General features: G+C 40.4%; 1 protein-coding gene across 4 annotated transcripts in view; it reads right to left on the bottom strand.

Moving 5' to 3' along the window:
- BCL2L13 (BCL2 like 13) overlaps window positions 1-22,802 on the bottom strand; it is a 79,957-nt gene extending 57,155 nt beyond the window's left edge. The window contains exons 1-2 of one of the 4 annotated variants that reach the window (XM_080811547.1): window positions 22,663-22,802; window positions 11,529-11,697 (exon numbers count right to left, since the gene is read on the bottom strand). In XM_080811547.1, the coding sequence (XP_080667673.1) occupies window positions 11,529-11,649 (121 nt within the window). In that variant the 5' untranslated portion in view covers window positions 11,650-11,697; window positions 22,663-22,802. The other 3 variants (XM_080811549.1, XM_080811548.1, XM_080811550.1) reach the window with 3 other exon arrangements.
- Between the last annotated feature and the right edge of the window lie 3,744 nt (window positions 22,803-26,546).

The raw sequence follows: 26,546 nt of genomic DNA, 5'->3' as shown, positions 1-26,546 counted from the left end.
CAACCCAAAGATGGAATCGCATGCTCTACCAACTGAGCCAGCCAGGTGCACCCATGAGCCTTTTTTTTTTTTTTTTTAAAGATTTTATTTATTGGGGATGCCTGGATGGCTCAGTCCGTTAAGCGGCTACCTTCAGCTCAAGTCATGATCCCAGCGTCCTGGGATTGAGTCCCATATCGGGCTCCTTGCTCTGAGGGGAGCCTGCTTCTCCCTCTGCCTCTGCCTGCCACTCTGCCTGCCTGTACTCTATCTCTCTCCCTGACAAATAAATAAATAAAATCTTAAAAAAAAAAAAACTTTATAAAGATTTTATTTATTTGAGAGAGAGAGTGTGACGGCAAGTGAGAGAGAAAGCACGAACATGGGGAGGGGCAGAGGGAGAAAGAGAGAGAAGCAGATTCCCCGCCAAGCAGGGAGCCTGATGTGGAGGTGGATCCCAGGACCCCATGATCATGACCTGAGGGGAAGGCAGACGCCCAGTTGACGGAGCCATCCAAGTGGCCTCCCATGATGTTTTTAAAATAAGCATTCAGGCAGTTAGTCTTGACAAACACTGCTCTAGAAAACCCAAATAAGGGACACATGAGTGGCTCAGTCAGTTAAGCATCTGCCTTCAGCTCAGGTCATGATCTCAGGACCCTGGAATCCAGACCAGTAACGGGCTTCGGCTTGGTGGGGAGTCCGCTTCTCCTTCTGACCAACCCCACATTCATGCTCTCTCTCTCTCTCTCGCTCGCTCTCTCAAATACATCAATAAAATCTTTTAAAAAAAGAAAACCCAAATAGTCATAATCAAATTAAAAACATCTACTGAACATACAGACAACATTGTTCAATCATTTACTCAATAGCAAAAACAAAAACCCCAAATGATACCATAGTAGACAGATTTTTAAAAGTACAAAACAGCCTTTTGCCTCACTGCATCTGAGAGAGCAAGATGGGTCACCAGCAGCTCTACTGGCACCATCCCAGGAAATTTGGCCAGCGTTCTCATTCTTGTTGCATCTGCCCAAACCTGCGCGGTCTGATCCGGATATCTGGCCTTAATATGTGCCCCAATGTTTCCATCAGTAGGGGAAGGAAAGAGGCTTTATTAAGCTGGATTAAGTGAATTTCCTTGAATGGGTCATCCAAGAGACCTACCTTAACTGCAGAAATCCAACATACATACCTTCATGCTAACTCACTGCACATAAAAATACTTCAATTACGAATGTTTAAAAAATAAAAGTACAAAATAGCCAATTATGATGGTAGTTTTCAGACTCAGTGCTCCTACACCCCAAGGTATCCTGTACATGGGGAGACAGATTTGAGAGAAGACAGATTTGAAGGAAAAGAATGCAGGGAAATTTCATCATGCACCCACTCAAAGTCTGGTTTCAAGATCAAATATCTGTTCCTGATAGAAAAGCTGAGAAAAGAAGGAAACAGTACACATCTCCAGAAATAATGAGCTCTGAATCAAAATCTGGGATGGATTTATAAGAATCTGTCTTAAAAAGTTGATTTGAGGGGTACCTGGGTGGCTCAGTGGGTTAAGCCTCTGCCTTTGGCTCAGGTCATGATCTTGGGGTCCTGGGATCGAGCCCCACATCCGCTCTCTGCTCAGTGGGAAGCCTGCTTCCACCACTCTCTCTGCCTGCCTCTCTGCCTACTTGTGATCTCTCTCTCTGTCAAATAAATAAATAAATTCTTTAAAAAAAAAAAAGTTGATTTGAGATGTTAACACCCTCCAAATTGATCTACAGATTCAATGTAATCCCTATCAAAATTCCAACCGCAGGGTGCCTGGCTGGCTCAGGCCACAGAGCATAAGACTCTTGACTCTTTTAGTTCGAACCCCACTTTGAGTGGAAAGGTTACTTAAAAATTATGTCTTTTTTTAAAAGATTATTTATTTATTTATTTATTTGACAGAAAGAGAGAGAGAGAGAGATAGTGGGATCATGACCTGAGCCAAAGGCAGACGCTTAACGACTAAGCCATCCAGGCACTCCTTAAAAATTATATCTTAAAAAAAAAAAAATTCCAACTGCCTTTTTTTCAGAGATGGATAAAACAATCCTAAAATTCATACAGAATTGCAAGAGACTCAAAATAGTCAAAGCAATTTTAAAAAAGAAGAACAAAGTAGAAGGACTCAAACTTTATAATTTCAAGACTTACTACAAAGCTATAACAACATAATTATGGAATAAAGACAGACTAATAAACCAATGGAATCTAACTGAGAGGCCAGATATAAATCCATACATTTAAGGTCAACTGATTTTTTTTAAAGATTTTATTTATTTGAGAGAGAGAGAAAGAGCATGAGACGGGGAGAGTCAGAGGGAGAAGCAGACTCCCTGCTGAGCAGGGAGTCCAATGTGGAACTTGATCCTGGGACTCCAAAGGCAGTTGCCTAACCAAATGAGCCACCCAGGTGCCCCTAAGGTAAGTGATTTTTGAGAAGGGGACCAAGACCCTTCAACAGGGGAATGAAGAAACTTTTCAACAAATGGTGCTGGGATAACTGCATAGTCCCATGCAAAATAATGACTCTATATGCCTACTTCATAGCATATACAAAAATTAGTTCAAATGGATCAAAGATCTAAAAAATTTTTTTAAGATTTTATTTATTTATTTGACAGATCACAAGTAGGCAGAGAGGCAGGCAGAGAGAGAGGAGGTAGCAGGCTCCCCACTGAGCAGAGAGCCCGATGCGGAGCTCGATCCCAGGACTCTGGGATCATGACCTGAGCCGAAAGCAGAGGCTTTAACCCACTGAGCCACCCAGGCGCCCCAAAGATCTAAAATTTTTTAAAGATTTTTAAAAAATAATCTCTATACCCAACACAAAACTTGAACCCACAACCCAGTATCAAGAGTTGCACACTCACCAACCAAGCCAGCCAGGCACCCCGAACACAGATCTAAGTTTAAAAGCTAAAACTATAAAACTCTTAAAAAGGAAACATAGGTGAAAATCTGCATGACTCTGGATAAAGTAATGGCTTCTTAGGTGAAAATGTGCATGACTTCTGGATTAAGTAAGTAATGGCTTCTTAGATATGACACCAAAAACATAAGAAATCAAAGAAAACACAGATAAACTGGACTTCATAAAAATTAAAAATGTTTGTACATCAAAGTACACTACCAACACAAACAACAGAATGGAAGAGAGTATCTGAAATCATGTGTCTGATAAAGGTCTGGTATCTAAAATACACAAAGAATGCTTAAGGGCGCCTGGGTGCCTCAGTCAGTGAAGCATCTGCCTTTGGCTGAGGTCACGATCCCAGAGTCCAGGGATGTAGCCCTGTGTCTGGCTCCGAGCAGGGAGCCTGATTCTCTCTCTCCCTCCTGCTCCCACCCACCTTATACTCTCTCTCTCTCTGTGTCAAATAAAAATAAATAAAATCTTAAAAATATATAAAAATAAAGAATTCTTATAGCTCAACAACAGACAGAAAACCCAATCAAAAAAGGGCAAAGGATAAGAACAGACATTTCTCCAAAGATATACTAATGACCAATAAGCACATGAAAAGAAGTTCATCATTAGCCATTAGGGAAATGCAAGTTAAAACCATAGTGAGATACCACTACACACCCAAGAGAGCAGCTATAATCAAAAACAGCTGGGGTGCCTGGGTGGCTCAGTGGGTTAAGGCCTCTGCCTTCGGCTCAGGTCATGATCCCAGGGCCCTGGGGTCGAGCCCCGCATCGAGCCCCGCATCGGGCTCTCTGCTCGACGGGGAGCCTGCTTCCCCCCTCTCTCTCTGCCTGCTTGTCATCTCTGTCAAATAAATAAATAAAATCTTTAAAAATAAATAAATAAGTAGTTATCCTTTAAAAAAAAATAGCAATGATGGCAAGTTTGGCAAAGATATAGAGAAACTAGAACCTCCATACATTACTGGTAGAAACCCAAAATGATACAACCACTGTGGAAGACAGCTTGGTAGTTTGTTATGAAACTGAAGATACTCTTACCATATGATCTAGCAATCATGCTCCTCGGTAGTTATCCAAATGAGATGAAAACTTCTATCTACACAGAAACTGGCACATGAATGCTTAAAACGACCTTATTCATGACTGCCGAACTTGGAAGCAATCAAGATGTTCTTCAACAGGCAAATGGAGAAACAAACTATGGTATATCCATAAAGTGGAATATTATTCAACAATGAAAGAAATGAGCTGTCACAATGAGACACCACACTTCACATCCATCTGGATGGCTATTACAAAACAAAAACAAAACCAAAAAACAGAGAACACATATTGGTGAGGATGCAGAGAAACTGGAACCCTTGTTTATTACTGACGGGAATATAAAATGATGCAGCTACTGTGGAAAACAGTAAGACAGTTCTTCAAAAACTTAAACGTAGAATTACCATGTGATCCAGCAAATCTACACCTGGGTATATACCCATAAGAACTGAAAGCAGAGACTCAAACAGATGTAACACCAATGTTTACAGCAGCCGTTGTTCACAATAGCCAAAAGGGAGAAATAAGCCAAATGTCCATCAGCAGATGAATGAATAAGCAAAATGTGTGATATGCATACGTTAGACTATCATTCAGCCTTAAGAAAGGAATGAGGGGCACCTGGCTCACTCACTCAGTAGAGTATGTGACTCTTAATCTCAGGGTCATGAGTTCAAGCCCCATGTTGGGCACAGTGATTACTTAAAAAAAAAAAAGGAATGAAATTCCATCCATCCTATAGCATGGATGAATCCTGGTATCTAAGTGAAATAACTCAGACCCAAAAGAATAAATATTATTTGGCTCCACTCAAATGAGATGCCTAGGAGAGTTAAATTCATAGAGACAGAAAGTAGAATAGTGGTTGCCTGGGGCTGAAGGGAAGAGGAAAACGTGGGGAGTGACTGCTTAATGGCTGAGTGAATAACAAACCAATAGCACAGGTGCCCTGGGGTGGCTCAGGTCATGATCCCAGGGTCCTGGGATCCAGCCCCACATGGAGGCTCCCTGCTCAGCGGAAAGCCTGCTTCTCCCTCTTCCACTCCCCCTACTTGTGTGTCCTCTCTCACTGTCCCTCTCTCTCTCTCTGTGTCAAATAAATACATAAATAAAATCTTTAAAAAACAAAAAGCTGAGTGAATAACAAACCAGTAGCACAGGTACATGCATTTGATAGTCACATTCCTAAGAGATGAACTTACTCTCCTTTCTAACTTAAGAAAGAAATGTCTTATTAATAAATCCATATTAATTACTTCAGCAATAAGGTGCTCTGTGTTAATAAGTGCAAAATTGTGCATAACAGAAGTTATTATTTGACATCAAATATGCAAGTCAGCAAGACTTCTACTAGTCATAATATGTAATCCAGAACAGGGTTTACTATATTCAGCACAAACTAACACTGTCTAGAAGAGCTGGCTGGTTCTGGAAAAGTATAGAGTTAACTATCTATGGAAAAGTCTATAATCAGCACATGACTTGGGAAAAAATGAAAAACATTCAATGTGACAAAAATCTTGTGTCATGAATTGGGTCACCTCCCTTTACCTCTCCTTCTCATGCTTACTGCTTCATGAACTTGAAACAAAACCCTACCCACATTACGCCAATGGATGCTACCACAGATCCTATTTATAATAACATGGCATGAGAATAAGCTCTACATCACATTTGAGATAACAAATGGGATAGCAAAGCAGCAAAGACAGCAGTAAGAACCTAATTTTTCTCTCTAAGAAGTTAGTCTTTCTTCTTAAATGCCACAACCTAGAAGGGACACAAATCACACCACTCATATTTCATTGGCTAGGACCAGTCACATGGCCCTGCCTAAATGCAATTTTCCCGTGCTCCCAACAAGGAGATAAGAATTAGGTACGGGTGAACATTAGTAATCGCTATCACAGGAGTCTACCATTCTAGAGTGCCTCAGTTTGAGGAATAAGCATGGCTTGTTTTAAATACTAGACAGTAGAGGGGTCTGGGTAGTTCAGTTGTTTTAAGTGTCCAACTCTTGATTTCAGCTCAGGTCACGATCTCAGGGTCATGAGATCAAGACCTCTGTCAGCTCTGTGCTGCTCTGGGCATGGACCCGGCTTAAGATTCTCTTCCTGCTTAAGATCCCCTCTGCCCCTCCCTCTTCGCTCTCAAGCTCTCTCCAAAAATTAAAATAAAGATAAAAATTAAAATAAAATAAAATACAAAAACAGTAAGAGACGTCAGGGCACCTGGGTGGCTCAGAGCATAGTTGAGCTCTGCCTTCAGAGCATGGTTGAGTGTCTGCCTTCAGCTCAGGTCATGATCCTGGGATCCTGGGATCAAGTCCCACATTGGGTTCCCTGCTCAGTGGGGAACCTGCTACTCCCTCTGCCTCTGCCCTCCCCACTGCTTGTGCTCTCTCACTCTCTCTCTGTCAAATAAATAAATAAAATCTTAAAAACAAAACAAAACAAAACAGTAAGAGACATCAGATGCTATAACTACTGGGACCAGAGCAAAGAAACCAATGAAAGTTTTGTAAAGCAGCCTTAGGGGAATGGAAAACCTGCGGGTTTCCAATGTAAGAGGCAAGGTTAGGATGCTCAATATGTTTGCAGCATGCAAAATGCAGGATGGAGGAGACATAAAATGAAGGAGAAAAATTAGGAGACACTTGTAGTAATTTGAGGCAGGACCTGTAGGATAATGGGAGAATCCTCACAAAATTGAGGCAATTGGTAATAGCTGACAAAGAGGATAAGAGGGGCCCCTACTGGCTCGGTCAGTAGAGTATGTGACTCTTGATTTTGGGGTTGTGAGTTCAAGCCCCAGGTGGAGTGTAGAGATTATTAAAAGAAAAAGAAAAAGAACGAGGGCAGGAAGCAGAGAAAAGAGCTAAAGAATGACTTCTATGTTTCAAGCCTGGGTAGCAGGTAGTATTGTGAACAAATTATTATAAACATAGGGGCTGGCTTAGAAGGGAAAATAAATACCTGACTTCTAGACCTGCCTATCCAATACTGCACTAGTCACTAGTCACATCAGCTTTTTAAAGTTTAAATAGAAATAAAGTTAAAAATTCAGTTCCTTACTCACACTAGTCATACTTCAAGTATTCAACTATCTCCTGTGACTTGTGACTGCAATATTGGACAGAGCAGATAGAGAACATGTTCATCACTGCACAAAGTTCTATTACATAATATTTTTCTAAACCTCAGGCTATAACTAACCAGAAGAAGGTTTTGGCAAAGTAAGTGAAACTGGAAATTGAAAAGGAAAAGTTTTAAGGAATTTGCAAGCTCACTGAAGGGACTGTCATGTGCCCATTCCAAAGAAGGCTGATGAACACTCTAAATGTTCTAAGCAGGAGACTACAGATATTTATTTACTGACATGGACAGATGTTCAAATACGTTGTTAATTTTTATTTTTTTATTTATTTAAGAGAGAAGGAGAGTGAGGGAAAGCACAGAGAAAGAGTGCAGGGAGAAGTAAAATCCCCACTGAGCAGAGAACCTGACATGGGGCTGGATCCCAGGACCCCGAGATCATGACCTGAGCTGAAGGCAGATGCTTAACCAGGCACCCCTAAATATGTTGTTAATTTTTAAAATGTTACCAAATGGCATATGTACCACCTCATTTTTATAAACCATAAATTCAAATTTGTATGTTCCTATATAAATGGAAAAAAGTTAACATTTCATCATTTTAATTACTGGATTACAGAATTTTTCTTCTTTCTTTTTTTACTTTTCTAAATACTTTCATATATATTAAAAGCATTATAATAAAAAAAGAAATATGATTAAAGAATAGAAGTGACAAAGACATAGACCTGGGCTTAATATAAACAATAACAGCATTTAGCTTTATGCATAAACAGATTGTGCTCCTTGATAATAATGAGAAAAATAAAGTACCCTGTACTGATAGCAGGTGTCAGCAAACTATAACCCATAGCCACATCTGGCCCACTGCATGTTTTTCTATAGCCCATGAGCCAAGAATGATTTTCACATTTTTAAATGATTGAAAAAAAAATAAAATATTACTATTTCGTGACATAAAAATAATAGGATATTCAGTCTCCATAAATAAAATGTAACTGGAATATAGCTACACTCACTTATGGTTGCTTTGTGCTACAACGGCAGAAATCCATGATTCGACAGAGCCTGTGTGTGGTGTTCTCATAGCTTCACGCTGTTGCCTAGCCTATTGCATACTGCCATGGCACAAGTATAACCCCATGGCATTTCGACTGCCACCCATATCGCTATACCACAACCTTTATTTACCTGCATATACCCATCATGTCAAAACAAGAGAAAAGCGGACTTTGAATATCCTGCTTTTAAGGATTATTCTCTTACAAATTAGATGACAAAGTATTGTATTTACTATGCAATGACATGATAGCTATGCCAGAAGCACGCAGTATACACTGATACTACCAGACTCATCAGAGTACTTCCAACTCACGGAAAGCAAGTCAGAAAAATTAGAAAATTTAAAATAGAACTTATCATAGAATTTCTTCATAAAAATAAAAAATGAAAATGAGGCTGCAACTGAAGTTTCTACATGGCTCAGCTGTCAGTCAAGCAAGGAAAGCCATTTACCAATGTCAAGTTAATTAAACTGTGTTCAGCTAAAGCCGCTAAAGAGATGTGTCATTAAAAAAAAGTTTCAGATTATTAGCCTTTTGGAGAGAATAGTTGCTCAACGAGTTGAGGACAATGGGAAAACATCAGTAGTCAACTGAATATAAGGCAAATAATTCTGAGTGGTTTTCTTTGGCTCTTGATGCACTGACAGTTGTGTGAAACTGCTCAGCTGTTGTTTATTCAAGGAGTCCATGACAAGTGTGAAGTGACTAAAGAACCGGATGCCTACACAGAATAATTACGGGTGAGAAGATTTTCCAAAAAATTGAGAAAGCACTAATTCACTATAACCCAAAGTGGAATCTGCTAAGATGTGTTACCAATAATGGCAAAATACATGTGGAGCATAAAAAGCCCTCTTCTTTTGACAAAATTAGTTTGAAAGAGACTATGAAAATGTAAAATATTCAAGACTTATGGTTATTCACAGAAGTATTCATCAGTATGTACTCTGGAAAATATCTGAACCTATCTCATGATAAGGAACCAAGAGTTTTGGTTTTTTTTTTTTAAAGATTTTATTTATTTGAGAGAGAGAGGGAGGAGGGGCAGAGGGAGAGAGAGCAAACCCCTGCTAAACAAGGAGCCCAATACGGAACTCGATCTCAGGACCCTGGGATCAATCATGTCCTAAGCCAAAGGCAAACACTTAACCAACTGAGCCACCCACGTACCCCAGGAACCAGGAGTTTTAAAAGTGAACTTCATTTGCTGTCATGAACTTAATTACTGTCAGTTCCATGAATTTTTGTCAGAAATAGAAGCTGAGGGGCGCCTCGGTGGCACAGTTGTTAAACTTCTGCCTTTGGCTCAGGTTATGATCCCAGGGTCCTGGGCTCCAGCCCTGCATGCTCAGAGGAAAGCCTGCTTCTCCCGTTCCCACTTCCCCTGCTTGTGTTCCCTCTCTCACTGTGTCTGTCAAATAAATAAATAAAATAAAATAAAAAAAAGAAAGAAATAGAAGCTGAGGGTGCCTGGGTGAGTCAGTCAGTTAAGCGTCCACCTTCATGATCCCAGGGTCCTAGGATGGAGTCCCGCATTGGACTCCCTGCTCAGTCGGGAGCCCGCTTCTCCCTCTGCTTGCCATTCTCCGTGCTTGTGCTCTCTCTTTTTCTCTCTATCTCTCCCTCTATCAAATAAATAATATCTAAAAAAAAAAAAAGTTGACTATCTTTTTTTTTTTTTTTTTTAAGATTTTATTTATTTGACAGAGAGAAAGCACAAACAGGTTAAGTGGCAGGCTGAGGCAGAGGAAAAGGAAGAAAGCTCCCCACTGAGCAGAGAGCCCAACATGGGGCTCAATCCCAGGACCCTGGGATCATGACCTGAGCCAAAGGCAGCACCCTGGTCATGATCTCAGGGTGGTGGGCTTAAGCCCTGTATCATCAGGCTCCTTGCTCAGCAGGGAGCCTGCTTCTCCCTCTCCCTCTGCCTGCCACTCCCCCTGCTTATGTTCACTCTCACTCTCTTTCAAATAAATACATAAAATCTTTAAAAATAAATAAATTAATAAAAATAAATAATTAGTATCTCTTATGAGTTTTTAAAGTTATTTTGCAGAGGTACCTGGTGGCTCAGTCTGTTAAGCATCTGCCTTTGGCTCAGGCCATGATCTCTGGGTCCTGGGATCAAACTCCGAATCAGGCTCCTTGCTCAGCGGGGAGTCTGCCTCTCCCTCTGCCTGCAGCTCACCCTGCTTATGCTCTGACAAATAAATAAAATCTTTAAAAAATAATAACAAAATAAAACAATTATATAATTCTAATCTCTGTTTGTTAAGCATGAAATTTTTTAAAAAGATTTTATTTGTGGGGCACCTGGGTGGCTCAGTGGGTTAAAGCCTCTGCCTTCGGCTCAGGTCATGATCTGTGGGTCCTGGGATCAAGCCCCACATCAGGATCTCTGCTCAGCAGGGAGCCTGCTTCCTCCTCTCTCTGTCTCTCTGCCGGCTTCTCTGCCTACTTGTGGTCTCTGTCTGTCAAATAAATAAATAAAATCTTAAAAAAAAAAAAAAGATTTATTTGAGAGAGAAAGAGAGCTTGTGCACAAGTGGCAGGGAGGGGGAAAGGGAGAAGCAATCTCCCCTCAGAGCAGGGAGCTCAATGCAGAGTTCGATCCCAGGACCCACAGATCATGACCTGAGCCAAAGGCAGATGCTTAACAGACTGAGCCACCCAAGAGCCCCAAGGATGAAATTTCTAAAGAAAGACAGAATTCTGTTTATTTACATGTACTTAATACATTTTTACATGTGCCAACAACAATCATTTAAATTACCACACTCTTTTTTTTTTTTTTAAGATTTTATTTAAGCAGGGGGAGGAGCAGGCAGATGGAGAAACAGACTCCCCACTGGGCAGGGAGCCCAATGAGGTACTCAAAGCTAGGACCTGGGATCATGACTCAAACCAAGGACCCTAGGAGCTTAAGGCAGATGCTTAACCAACTGACCCACCCAGGCATCCCAAATTGCCACAATTTTTTAATTTTTCTTAAGATTTTATTTATTTGACAGAGAGAGACACAGCAAGAGAGGGAACACAAGCACGGGAAGTGGGAGAAGCAGGTTTCCCGCTGAGCAGGGAGCCCGATGTGGGGCTCAATCCCAGGACCCTGGGATCATGACCTGGGCCGAACAGACACTAAACAACTGAGCCACCCAGGAGCCCCAAATTACCACACTCTTAAAAAGCATTAAAAGTCTTTTCTGGGAATGGATCAGGGGGTGGGAAGGGATGGGATGAGGGGTTATTCTTTAAAAGATTATTAGTATTATTTGATCTTATGATCACAGATACAAATTATTTAGATATATGTATTTTTACATGTGAAATAATTACTACTACTTAATATAATCACCCGAGCCAAAGACAATACCTTGGGGTGAGGAAAGATGTTGCTCTTGTAGCTTCTCCTGAGAGAGGAGTCCCAAGTAGCTGAGAACAACATACTTTGTTTCATAGTGAAATCCTAGAGGCACAGTAGTAGAGGACGCCATTGAGTTGGCTGGCAGAGCTCCAAAAGTCTACTTACAGATGTGTAAAACCTAAAAACATAAAAGTATTTTTTCAGTTTAAAGTTCGTTACATGCCAGTACATTTCCCCATTGACTACAATTATTCAACTAAATACCAAAATAAATACTTGACTTTTCTTCCCAGTAATTTTTAAAAATTGTAACTTTAGTTTACTTACAAGTCAGAATTCAGATTTCAGATCAAAAGCAAATTTCCCTTTCTAGCTCTCCCTAGTTTCTCTGTTTTCACCTATGTGGCAAAAATAGTGGCTATGCCCCCACCTTTCCCTCCACCCCAATATATATTCTCTTCTTTCTTTTAATAATAAAGCCTCCTAGGGCACCTGACTGGCTCAGTCAGTAGAGCATACGACTCTTGATCTCAGGGCTGAGTTCAAGCCCCATGCTGGGTATGTAGATTACTTAAAAATAAAATATAAATAAATAAATAAAACCTCCTAAATTCTAGCTAGGTCAATAGCCACACAACTGCAAACCATATCTGCCAGTTCCTTAGCAGCTTAATGAGCCAAATGATTAGCCTGAGTCAGAGGAATACGAGCAGAAGTTATGTGTGCAATCTGTGGGTCTCTCCCTAAAGATCTTCTCTTTCCTCCTTGCTATGGTTTGGCATGTGAATATGGCAGACAACCAGTTCTGACACGCAAACAAGAAGACCACTTTAAGGGATGGTAAGGTAACAAGAGAGAAGGTACTGGGCCCCTGAATGACCACGTGCAGCAGAGCCACCCTGCCAGCCTTGACCTCTGGACTGACATTTAAGGCACTTCATTCTGAAATCTCTTCATTAGGCATCCTAACTTGTACCCTAATTAATATAACTACAACTTTTACCTCTTCCCATGGACTGAGTAGCTGTTTTACCTATCATGTGCCTTAATAGTTGTTTCAAATAAAAAATTATTAAGGAGTTTCCAAATAACTGAGTTTTTTACTTAAACAATGATACCAACAACTTTAAGATCTCAGGAAATATCCAGGAAGAGAAAAACAGATTCAGATAACTAGCAACACGAAAAGGAGACAAGCAATGTTGACAAAATTTAAGATCTACAAGCAAACTAAGAGAAATGTCTAAAAGTGATAAACAATGAAAAAATACATGTAGAATTTAAAATACACAACAGAAAACAGTGGCTATACAAAGAGACAGAAATGACGAGTAACATAAAACTATGCTTTGAGGAGTGCCAGGTGGATCAGTAGTTAAGCGTCTGCCTTTGGCTCAGGTCATGATCCCAGTGGCCTGGGATCAAGTCCCACATCAGGCTCCCTGATAAGCAGGGAGCCTGCTTCTCCAATCTCCAGCTGCCACCAAGCCCCCCTCCCCCCGTGCTTGTGTTCCCTCTCTTGCTATGTCATAAATAAAATCTTTTTTAAAAAATGCTTTGCATGAATAGACACTGTCTTTAAAAAATGCATTTATGGTTGCTATTATCAGTATTTACTTAGGTTATCAAAAGAAATACTAGTACAGTATTTAAAAGTCCCTATTGTTTCCTATCTTCAAGGAGCAATGCTACCAAATTATATCAAAACGTAGAAGAAGGGCGCCTGGGTGGCTCAGTTGATTAAGCAACTGCCTTCGGCTCAGGTCATTATCCTGGAGTCCCAGGATCGAGTCCTGCATAGGGCTCCCTGCCTGGCAGGGAGTCTGCTGCTCCCTCTGACCCTCCCCCTTCTCATGTGCTCTCTCTCAAATAAATTTTTAAAAAATCTTAAAAAAAAAAAAAGTACATTAAATCAAACAGTAGGTCTTAGACTGCCCTGTTAAAAGTTTATCTACTTCAGAAAGCATTTCAAGGGGCACCTGGGTGGCTCAGTGGGTTAAAGCCTCTGCCTTCAGCTCAGGTCGTGATCCCAGGGTCCTGGGATCGAGCCCGCATCAGGCTCTCTGCTTGGTGGGGAGCCTGCTTCCTCCTCTCTCTCTCTGCCTGTCTCTCTGCCTGCTTGTGATCTCTGTCAAATAGATAAATAAAATCTTTAAAAAAAAAAAAAGCATTTCAAAATTATTAATACATACTAAAACGTGTCACAGCTTACATAACAGGAATAAAAGGCACACCCACTGTTTAACTATTGGGTGCTTTACTCTGAAAAAACTCAAAATAGGGATGCCTGGGTTGCTTAGCTATTGGGCGTCTGCCTTTGGCTCAGGTCATGATCCCAGCGTCCTGGGATCAAGCCCCACATCAGGCTCCCTGCTCAGCAGAGAGCCTGCTCCTTCTCTCTCTCCCTCTGCTGCTCCCCCTCCTTGTGATGTCTCTCTCTCTTGCTGTCTCTCTCTCTCTCTCTTCTGTCAAATAAGTAAGTAAATAAAACCTAAAAAAAAAACCAAAAACCCTCAAAATATTTGTTACATTTACAACCACCATTTAATAGTGACAATTTCAAATTTACAAATATAAAAAGGGATATCCACAGAGGAAAAATAAGTTTTCTGAGGCCTATCTGGTCAGGTACTAGCTAGCAGTGGCGCTGTAATGAACCTTCACTTTTTTATTTTTTTGCCTGCCTGCCATCTGAACCCAATTTCCTTTATAGGGAGCATCCAACATTGTGTCCATCTCGATAGGAAACAGAAATCTCCCAGCCCCCACTATAAAAGCTAAAATTTGAGCTAGATTTTTTCTTTTTCTCCTGTTCTGTGGCATGTAGCCAAGTGAGAGACTCCTACTAGGACCTAGAATGTGGAAAGACACTTAAAAGATAATTCATGGAGAAGGCTGTGGTACTAGGTCAGCAGATGCAGAGGTGCAGATCGGATTGCAGTGTCTTAACTCTTCTATTCCTTGGCCTGATCCCGGCTCAGTCTACGGCCAAGTCTCCCTTGGTTCCTGCCTGTTTCCCAAACCTAATTTTCCAGCTTCCCATCCATTCTGTGAGCTACCCAAAGCCCTTTGCATAAGTTCCGTTTCTGCTTAAATAAGCTAGAATGACTTTCTGTTGTTGGCAACCAAGAGCTAACTGGAACAAGGGCCAAGACTGGAACCTAATTTTCTTAAAAGTTGGGAGGCAGTTCCCGAACAACTCTAACACACGACTTTCATATGAAGATTACTAAACTAAATTTATAAGTTTAAAAAAATCTTTAAAGACCTCATATCAACCTAGTAATTGTATCTACTGAAACAGAAGGTGGGCAACCTAGGTGGCTCAGTGGGTTAAGCCTTTGCCTTCAGCTCAGGTCATGGTCTCAGCATCCTGGGATGGAGCCCCACATAGGGCTCCCTGCTCAGCAGGGAGCCTGCTTCCCCCTCTCTGTCTACCTCTCGCCTACTTGTGATCTCTCTTCAAATAAATAAAAATTTAAAAAATAAACAGAAGTCAATGCCTTCTGGTAATTTTGTGCGTTCATTCAACTCAGATTTCTTAAGATACAAGGTACTACAAACATTAGGCACAAAGACCATAATTAAGATAAATCACCTGCCTTCTGGAGTTTTTGACCAAGTAGAGACAAACAAAAATATGTAAATTAATCAGAACAATAAAGTTCTATGACACAAATCAGTATCCACAGAGTAGGAGAGGGCAATCCAAAAGAGGAAGTAGGAAAGTCTCTCTGGGGAAGGGAAAAAGCAGAAATCAGGAAAGAAAGACTTTATAAAGTAAAATCTGAACCAATCCTGGAACATGAAGAGGTATTCACTAACTGAACCAGCTTAGGGGGATGAGTCAGGGAAGCACTTTAGATATGAAGAAGACCAGGAAAAAGCACAAAAGCACTTTTGAAACAGCATGGAACATAAATACTAAGGAATTTGACATGGCTGAATCCTAAGACATAAGGGTGATGAGGCTCAGCAGGAGCAAGCAGCGGTCAGCACTTGGTGTGCTTTGTATACCATGAGCTTCTGGGAAGCTTAGGTTTTATCCTATATGCAAGGAATCATTTTAACCACGTTCATAAATGAACCCTCTAAAACTATCTGCAAATTCTCTGTGCATCAGCATTTTTTTCTGGACAGAAAAATCATTCCATTTCTTTCATTAGATCCTCAAATTAGATCACGATGTAAAACAAGCTAAAAACTACTATAGAACACTACCAAGAACTATTGAAAGATTTCAAGCAAGAAAAGTGTATCAACAGATTATATTCTAGAAAAATCATCCTGGAGGTGATATGGAAGAATAAGAATAGAGACTGGAGGCACGGACACAGTTAGAGGAATATTGGAAAAATCTGAACAAGAGATGTATGAAGGCATAAATTAGAGCAAGAACACCAGAAAGAAGGGGATGAAAAGGTAAAATATTAAGAGCCTCAAAGATTTGTTAACTAATTCAGTAAGAGTACTCAAGACAGCTGTAGGGAAAGTGATGTTATTCCTATTTCTCAAATCAGATATATAGGAAGAGCTGTTTTAGGAGATGATAACAGGTTCACTTTGGGGCATACTGAATTTAGTACCTAGGAGCTGTCCAGGTGAAGATGTACCGCAAGTAATTGGACATTCTTATACTGAGAGCTCTCAACTAGAGATACAAAAATGTGCTCTGCACAGATGCAAGTCAATGAAATTATCTAAGGAGACTGAATGGGGAGAGTTAGTGACTTCCAATGGATAGGAAGTGTCAAAATTTGGGGTAGGAGTGAGAAAGGGGATAACAATAAAGAGCTTCACTCTGGAAAGGGAAACATTACCTACTGTTTTCAGTTCAAAGTATAGAAAATAAAGCTTAGCAGATCTTCAATCTTCTTTGTTTTTTCTTCAATCTTCTCTGTATCAATGACTCAGTGCACGGATGGGAGGGAAGAATAAATGCACCCATCATTCCCTACCCCAAGCACCACCACCAGAACAGGAGCCAGATAATTTTTTATTTATCAAAAGGAGACACATTTTAAAAAATATCTGTCAAGAAATACCAGTTTCATCTGAAAGAGAAACACCAACAGAATTCAGGGCAAAACTAACATTTCAGGGGTTGTCCAAAGATGAGAAGCTGGCAGAGGTGACCTCCAAGTCTGGATTGGGACAGTCAGAAAGGAAGAAAAACAGCAAAGAGTGTGTTTACATAAGTCAGGGGAGGAACTTCAACAAGAAGGTAGTAAAGAAATATTGAAATATAATAACACACCAAAAAGAATGAAAATGTCAGGGTAATGATCCCTGATCAGACAGTTCTATTTGTTGGCCAGGGGCAATAGCAAAAAGGCAGGGAGTTGAAGGCTGAATGGTAAGTGAAAAGGGAGAGATGGGGTTTTAGTCTATTCTTTCAAAGAAACAGCCTGGTTGGATGGGAAGAAAACAATAGAGGCCAGCAAGAGATAAATTTGAGAGTTCATTTGTTTTGTTTTTGTGCACAACAAAAGAGTCTTAAGCATGTTTACACTCAGTGGAGAAGAAGCCAATGAGGTGTAAATAAGTACAGAAAGCAAGGGATAAATTATGAAGTGAAGTTCCCAGAGAGGGGAGAACAGAGCAAATGAGTAACAAAATTTCAGCTTTACAAAGTCTCAGAATTTTCGGGTAACTGGAATAAAGAAGTACTCATATTTTGAACAATGCTTTAAATAAAAAATTGATGTTCTCAAATCTGTTATATTCAAATTCCTGTATTTATCAAAAATCTGAATCTGAAGACAATTTTAGTCATACTCCAACCCAGATGCCATAGAAAAGGCATAGTTCACTGAACTTCCAAATTTGATTTTTAGCCTAGTGCTCTTAAGATTTTCTTACAAATCCCAATTGCCTAACCATAAATGCAATCTTAATCACGGATTTCATAATTTTCCATCCTCCACACTCACTTTACTATTTGCAGTGAAGTCCTCAGCTCTAGTATACATGTTAACATCCATGCAACCATATATTTGGTGGATGATTATATTCTATTCAATCGTTTTAACATTTTTCAATGATTCACACTAATGGAGAAGACGATAATACAAACTCCAATCATTTAACTTCAGTATACCTTTTTTTTAGGCTTTAAATGTGCATTGGATAATCTAGTTATAAACATACCAGATCTAAATATGATACACTTATAGTATTAAATATCTATCCAACTTCTAATTTAGCTTGAGCTTCCTTCCAGGTGTAGAGCAACAAAGCAGTTCATTCACACCTGTGATTAGGTGGTGGGGCAGACAGACCCTAGGAACACTATTACACAATTAGTGTGTGTGTGTATTAAATTATAGAACAAAAGCATTGAGAATACGCAAAATGTAAACTCCACAGCATAACTACGGGGTCATGAACTCTTAGGGGTATTCTGGGAAGAGAGAGCATGCACTTCCTTTGCAACATTCTGTAGTGCAGAGTCAGCATACTGCACAATGAGCTCTTGCATTTCGAACAAATATAAATAAATTACATCTGCCTGAGACCTCTATTTCTGAAGCACTCTTTCATGTGTTGTCATAGTAATCCTCTATGCTAGAAGGAAAAGGTTAACAGTCTCAATTTTATTGATGGAGAAACAAGAATAGACAATTTATTTGCACAAAATCACACAACTAGTTAACAGTGCAATCACTTGGTTAGGTACATCATCTTCAGTTCTGAACTCTTAGCCTTTAACTGCATACACTCGACGCATATTTACTTATGTCAGGCAATGTGCTGGGTGAGAAGAATGCAGAGGCGAAAAAACAAACAACAGGAGGAGAAATGGTAGATGAAAAAGGTGTTTTTTTCAAACAGACTACTGAAAGGAGCAAATCTGTCAATTTTAAGAATGGGGCCAGGGAAAAAAGGGAAAAGACAAATCAGACGAAAGGTAAATATGATCTGAGATCACCACTCAGAGCTTTCCTATAAGCAGGGCACAACACTCAGGTCCCCCCTTATCAACAGAGAGTGCATTTCATAGGTAAGGCATCTCAAGCTTCTTTTTAAATGGTAAGAAGGACATACTCTAAATTTTGTCTAGTAGACTCTTTTGGAATTCAAATTAGGTATAAGTGCTCTTGGTATCCAGAAACTTAAATATAGTTTTAAATATAAAAACAACTGGGGATGGGACAACTGGGTGGCTCAGTTCGTTAAGCATTTGACTATAGCTCAGGTCATGATCCAGGGGCCCTGGAATGGAATCCCACATTGGGCTCCCTGCTCTGTAGGGAGTCTGTTTCTTCCTCTCCCTCTGCCTCTCTGTCTCTCACCAATCAATCAATAAAGCCTTAAAAAAAAAAAAAAAAAAACTATTGGGGTGCCTGGCTGGCTCAGTCAGTGATACATGCAACTCTTGATCTTGGTGTTGTCATGAGTTCAAACCCTGTGTCAGGCACAGAACTTATTTTAAAATAATAAAAATTTAGAAAATAAATAAATAATAAATATAAAAACTGTATTTTGCACAAATCTAACAAGCCACTGAATACATTTGTGTTACCCAGTTGTTTCTTTCTCTACCTTATTACTTTTGATTTGCTCCTCTATTAAGTTACAAGTAGTTGTCAGCCAAATGGACGGCCTGAGGAAGCTTAGGGTAACTTAATCCTATGTTTATACATGCATTTGGTGACATCTCCAAAACCAGGCACAAATAAAACATCCATGATCCTTCAGTAACAAATGTAACATCCACAATTTGCAAAAAATAGATTGCTTTATTTTTTTTAACCAGATTTCTATCATGAATACCAGTGGAAATTCCAGGATGCCAGCACTGATAGTACTATAGGAATTAAAGCACATTTTATGAACAATAACCAGAAGGTAGGCAGCACTATTAAATTCTACTTTAAATTTTTATGAAAAGCAACTCTGCAGCAATGTAAGAGTTTTTAATAGTTGTTTCCCAAACTTGTCTGATCATAATCACCTTGGATGCATGTGGAAAATAGAAATTTCTAGTACCCACTTCAGCCATGCTATTTAGAATACCATACCTATACTGTATTCCTTAACCCCACAAGAGCCAAAACAGAAAAACATTACAACTTAACATGTTTTAATAATTCAAGAAGCTTTGTTTTTAGACCATTTCCATCCACTAAAATTATAAAGTAATAAAACTGTTATATACTCCCGTAATAAAGATGAACAGATCTATAATCTATAGATTATAGATAATTGTAGATTATAGATATAGATAATTGTAGGTTATAGATAATCTACAGATCTATAATCCCAGTTTACAAAAAGAAAAATAAAAATCCACAGATAACTCAATCACAAATCAAAATTCTAGAATTTCAAACATTAACAAAGTTTTGGGGTTACCGGCCTGCTACTCTTGGTTTGAGTATGGAATTTGTTTCAAGTTCCACAAATTACCATTAAGTCCAGTAACTCACATTTTTTTAAGATCCATACTTTATTAGTCCCTATAGAATTCTAGGACTTTCTCTAAAATAAGAGAAGTAAAATTAAGTAATCTCAACAAAAACTGTGAAATTTAAATTCACCCCACCCAGCTGCAAAATGCAACTGGGCAAGGGTGTCATTTTTAAAACTCAGCAGACATAAAATATTCTAGTATAGACAGTCCCTTTCATACTGAAACATGCTTAATTGAAATACTCTAGTTCAATCTTGTTTTAAGAGCTGCCCCAAAATGTTTTCACTCAGCAGCTGGCATTCAAAGATAATGTACTTATAAAGGAATGCCTCACCCTCACCCTCTCCCCACAGGCAGTGTCTGACTTTCATAATAATTGAGCTTCCCACGTATGTGTAGATAGCTTTATAAAAGGGAGACATAAAATTCAGTTGCTTTGTCCCACTCCCAAGTATATGCCAGAGACATGAAAACACATGTCTACACAAAAATTTGCACACTAATAGTTACAGCAGCATAATATTTAACAGCCAAATAGTGGAAATTAACTAACTGCCCATCAACTAATGAATAAAGAAAGCTGGTATATCCATACTATGGCATATTGTGGCCACATAAAAAGGAAGACTGAGGGAGTGCCTTAGGCGGCTGCCTTAGGCAGCTGCCTTCAGCTCAGGTCCTGATCCCAGGGTTCTGGGATCAAGCCCCACATCAGGCTCCCTGCTCAGCAGGAAGCCTGCTTCTCCCTCTTCCACTCCCCCTGCTTGTGTTCCCTCTCTCTGACAAATAAATAAAATCTTTAAAAAAAAAAAAAAAAGACTGATACATGCTACATCATGCAAAGTAAAAGAGGCCAGTCACAAAAGACCACATATTGCATAATTCTGTTTATATGAAATATCCAGAACTGGTCAATCTACAGAGACAGAAAGTCAGTCAGTGGTTGCCTAGGTTGGGGAGGGGAGGGTTTCTTTTGGGGGTGATGAAAACTGTGGTGGTGGTTGGGAATTCTGTGAATATACTAAAACCATTAAAAAAAAACAAACAAACCATTAAATCCTGCAGTTGGTGAGTTGCATGTTAGTTATATCTCAAGGCTTAAAAAATCAGCTACTCTGAAAATACCCCCCTTCCTTCAACGTTGTAATATACATTAAATAAGAAATTTTGGTGAGCATTTATTTGGAATAAGATATAAATCAAAACGAAACTGAAAAACTGGTAAAAAGTAGGACAGCAAGACTGACTTTTTAAAACTTGTTTTCTATGTCTAAAATATTTTATAAGAGAAATATATTATAAAGCAATGATTATGGTTGTAAATTACTTGTCCTAAAAGTTTAGTGTATGAGATATTTAGTACCGATGAACTGATGTGCTAGAAAGCACCTTTTCTTTACAAAACTGGTAGGACTCAACTTTATACATCAACTAAATTCAACTACTGGGGTACAAGACTCCATGAGAAAATGAATCATTAAGAAATACATATATACTGAAAATAGTACCTGGCTAATCAGAGTAAAAGGATTTTCAAACACCTATTGGCCTATTATCAAATGAGTATTTCTTAAAGGCTTAGTTTCAATTTGCAGGTGCAAATGCACACTGCATTTATCCAACTATGTATATGAGGTATAAATAAACTACCTACAAAAACGTTTGCTTAATTTTCTGGGAGATAAAAAAAGAAAGTACTAGAAGGGTGTGGCAACTCATCCAAGGTCACAACAAGTCAGGGCAGAGATCAACATTCTGGTTTACACCAAGCCTCCAGAGAAAATCTTAACAATTTCGCAAACGACTTTATGTTTGTTTTGTTTCACATCATAAAGCAAAAAAGGGGGAGGTTTACCGTCGGTTCAGTTTAAAACTTCTAAATAGAGACAGTGAGATAGCTATCTTAAATAAACAAATAAATACTGGTGTGGGGAGTGGTGAAGACAAAAATCCCAGCGGGAGCGTGTGAACAACTGGACAGATCCGTCCGATTTTCAACCCAGGTCAAAGCCTCAACTCAAAAAGTCTAGGAGTTTCCCTTCATAGCTAGTTATGAAGAAAAGAAACTTGGAATCTCCCTGGAATAGCGAGAGGATAAAAATCAAACGAAGAAACTCCTTAATGTGAACTGTATTGCCTCCAAGAATAAGGTGGCAGATTTTTCTGAAAAAATAAATAATAGTAATGATGGGTGTCAGAACAGCAGTGAATAAATAACAAATTTCTAACAATCTGTGAGAAAAAGCAACTAGGACTAGCAGAGATACTCTATAATCATTTTAAACGAATCGCATGAAACCTTTCCCTCAACCAAAAAGTCCAGGATCCCCAGCCTGGTCCTAAAAATGGACACGGGTTTTCCACGTGAAGGTCTTTGTGGGGAAGACCGGCGGTGCAGGGCAAGGGCCGAGTTCCTCCGAGCCTCTGGCAGCCCTCTCGGGAAGCCCCGCTCAACAAGCGTCCGCGGGGGGACCACGCTGCACAGGTCCGGTTACAAAGAAATGAACCCCTCAAGCTTTGAGAACCCTCGGGCGAAGGAGCGCCGGTACACACACACACACACACACACACAGTCACACACTCACTGACACTCACTCACGCGTCGTCGGAACCACTGGGGAGGCGGTGGTTCGGCACAGTCTCTGGACACCTTCCTGCCCAGTGAAAACCGCCTGAGGAGCTGGATAAGGACCCAACTCTGCCTGCCCAGAACCCCACTCCCCTCACCTGGCCCTGGCCCCTTGCCCAAGAAGAGATGGAAGGGGCGGCGGCGGCGGCAGTCGTTTCCGACAGGGTCCCCCAGCGGCGGTGGCTGCTTCGACCCGCGGCCCTAATCTACCGCCGCCGCCATGTTGGAAGGTGAGGTCACCCCCGGCGCGCTTCCGTCACCGCCAGCGTCAGGGCGGGCCTGGGGCGCCTAGAAGTGCCGGAAGAGGGGTGGCTCTGTTCTCCCGAGCGGAAGCACGGATCATAGAGGCCCGGAGGTCTCTTCGCGCAGACATGACGCGGAAGAGCCGACCTCTCTTATTCCCTTCTTACCAGGAGTCGCTCACATCTATGATTCGCGGGGAGGGCGTGGGGTGCGGAGGTATTTGATTACTGGAGGAAGGGAGATGGGATTCTGAGGAGTCAAGCTTGTGGGGAGAGAAGCTGGTAGTTCCCGCGGAAGAGAGCGTGGCTGCCTGCACAGAATGTGCTGGGGATGTATTGAACAAATACTGGGGTTTAAGTGTGTGCCAGCGAACGGGGTAGGGAAGTGCAAGGGAGCTGCCGAGTTCGCAGTCATGTGTCGACTTAAAAAGGTCATTGAAAGTTGGGAACATTTTCTAGAAGTTGAGGGTGAGGTGGGGGTTAAGAGCTCGTTCTAGGCGGAGGGCCCTGCCTGAGTACAGGCACTGGAACGGTAAAGGAAGTCTTCAGTAGTACCCATTTTGTTTACAGCACCGGCCTAGCACAGTGCCTGGAACTGGATGTGTGCTAGTGGATGTTTGTTTACTTGAATCCAAGCGTCCTTTGGGAGAGTCACTGAATGTATCTTGTTAAGAAGTTGTATCTAAACCATGCTTTAGAGAAACTGAATTGTCTGTAATGTACATGAGATAAATTGAAAAGAGAGCGATGAAGATGATGAGTTGGAAGACTGTTGGAAGGAGCCAGATCAGAAGTGATAAAAACCTGATGAGGAGTGACTGCTAATGGGTACAAAGTTTTTGGGGGGAGGTGATGAAAATGTTATAATTGGTTTTGATAAAAGTCGAACACCCTGTGAATATGCTTTTAAACCATTTAAGTGTATGCTTTAAATAGGTGAGTTGCATGGTGTGTGAGTTATGTCTCAATAAAGCTGTGGAAAAAAGTGCTGAAAACCTGAACTGATATGAGGTTGGGTGGGAGTGGAAGCAAAAAGGTTGGAGTTGGCGTTACAAGAGCTTTAAGCATGAGCTACTGAGAGAACAGTAGTGCCATTAATAGAGAAATCGGACAGAGATTTTGAAAACAAAGGCTCAGTGAGCTAATAAACCTATTAATTACCTAGTAGTACCTAATAACCAGTTGATAGTTAAATTTCCTCAATTGGCCAAGTAATGACATATAGTTTTTGTTGTTGTTGTTGTGTTTAAGTAGGCTCTATGTGCAACATGGGGTGTGAACTTAGGACCCTGAGATCAAGAATTGCATTCTTCACTGACTGAACCAGGCTGTTTTTTAAGCCAGGAACATGCATTTGGTCGTTACATCTTTTGTTAGTCTCCTAGTTTTTTTAATAATGTCGACTTTTTCAAGCATGTTCACACAATGGAAATTATTCAGCAATAAAACAAAAAGAAAGAACTGGTATTGTGAAAATTAATCAAAGGAAACATCATTTAAAATAGAGTCATTGGGTGCCTGGCTGACTCGGTTGGAAGAGCATGCAGCTCTCAATCTCAGGGTTATGAGTTGGAGCCCCAGGTTGGTGTAGAAATTGCAAAAAAAAAACCAAATGAAAAAAACCTTTGAAAATAAATAGGCAGATAAAATGGAGTCAGAAGCCAGAAGGGGGAGCTCTCATGCCCTAGCAATATGTCAACTGCAGATCCAATAGGAAGTGGGTGGAGGATTGGACTTCCGAGGCACGGGCTGGCTCAGTCCTTGGACCATGCCACTCTTGATCTCCAGGTTGTCATTTCCATTCCCTCGTGGGGTATGGAGATTACTTAAAAAATAAAATTTCATTAAAAATAAAAATAAGGGGGGCGCCTGGGTGGCTCAGTGGGTTAAAGCCTCTGCCTTCGGCTCAGGTCATGATCCTAGAGTCCTGGGATCGAGCCCCGCATCGGGCTCTCTGCTCAGCGGGGAGCCTGCTTTCCCCTCTCTCTCTCTGCCTGCCTCTCTGCCTTCTTGTGATCTCTGTCAAATACATAAATAGAATCTTTTTTAAAAAAGATTTTATTTATTTGAGAGAGGGAGAATGCAAGTGAGCACAAGCAGGGGTTGGGGGGGAAGGGCAAAGGGAGAGGGAGAAGCAGGCTCCCCCCTGAGCAGGAAGCCCCACATGGGGCTTGATCTCAGGGCTCCAGGATCATGACCTGAGCTGAAGGCAGGTGCCCAACTGACTGAGCTACCCAGGTCCTTTAGTCTATGCAGTTCATTGTATGTACATTTTTTTAAACTTTAAGATTTAAAAAAAGATTTTATTTATTTATTTGACAGAGAGAAAGAGAGAGTGTCAGAGAGGGAACACAAGCAGGTGCGTGGGAGAGGGAGAAGCAGGCTCCCTGCTGAGCAGGGAGCCCAATGAAGGACTCTGATCCCAGGACCCCGGAATTATGACTCAACTGACTGAGACACACAGGTGTCCCATATGTAAATTTTTTTTAAAAGTCACATAAAAAAATTCTCTGGGGTTATGTTAACCAATCAGGTATGTGATTAAGTTAATTTCTTTCAAATTGTTTTCAGTTTTAATATTTCCTTTTGTATTTTACTTTTCAAATGCATACTATAAGGATAAAACAGAGGTCAATGGAGCAGAATAGGAAGTCCAGAATGGACAATTGATTTTTGACAGAGGTGTAAAGACAATTTAATGGGAAAAGGAATAGTCTTTTCAGCAAATGGTGCAAAATAATATAATCCTTTTACAGAAATTATTTTACTTTAATCACACAGCAGTTTATGGGTTTGGGGACTTTTTTTTTTTTTTGACAGATCTTCTAAATTATACAGAATCCTAGTGTGAAGCCTGATGTGATTATAAAATCTAAAGCCAAAAAAAATTATAAACAAAATCTAAACTCTAGACACAAGTCATTTTATTCATTCTCCTTCATTAGTTAGTTACTGAACCCCTACTATGTACCAGGCAGTGTGCTAGATGCCAGCAAAAGAAAGTGGTAAGTAGGTCAGACATAGTCTCTGTTGTGAAACCGACATTTTCATTGGAAAACCAGGCAAAAACCTGAAAATAAAAAGAAAAAAAACAAAATAATTAAACATTATGTCATGTCCTGAGGTAAACAAGGGGCTGGGAGAGAGAGGAAGGCGAAAGAGTGCTTATGAAAAGCACTCTCGGGGCACCTGGGTGGCTCAGTGGGTTAAAGCCTCTGCCTTCAGCTCAGGTCATGATCCTGGGGTCCTGGGATCGAGCCCCGAATCAGGGCTAGGCAGGGAGCCTGCTTCCTCCTCTCTCTCTGCCTGCCTCTCTGCCTACTTGTGATCTCTCTCTGTCAAATAAATAAATAAAATCTGTAAAAAAAAGAAAAGCACTCTCTAAGAGGTGATATTTTAAGTTGAGACCTTAAAGAATGAAAAGCTAAGTGATGGTGTATGAAAAGAATTCAGGCAAAGAGCCTGGTGTTTTCCAGGAACTGAAAAGTAAAGCTATAGGGCGGTGAGCAAAGGGAAGAAGAGTAATGAGGTCAGACAAGTAAGCTAAGGCTAGATCGGGCAGAGCTCACACAGACCACGTGAGGTGTGAAGCAGAAGCAGACAGAAGCCATTTGAGGATTATACATTGGGAAGCGGCTAGATGCCAGCTGGGTTTTAAACCACTCTTTCTGTTGTGTGGAAAATTGGTTGTAAAAGGGTAGAAAATGTAAAAGGGTAGAAAGTCAGAGTTTCACTATTTT

The sequence above is a fragment of the Martes martes genome (genome assembly GCF_963455335.1).
Source record: "Martes martes genome assembly, chromosome: 8".
Classification (NCBI taxonomy): Eukaryota; Metazoa; Chordata; class Mammalia; order Carnivora; family Mustelidae; genus Martes; species Martes martes.
The sequence above is the reverse complement of the archived record's forward strand: the minus strand, read 5'-3'. Positions and strand labels throughout refer to the sequence as shown.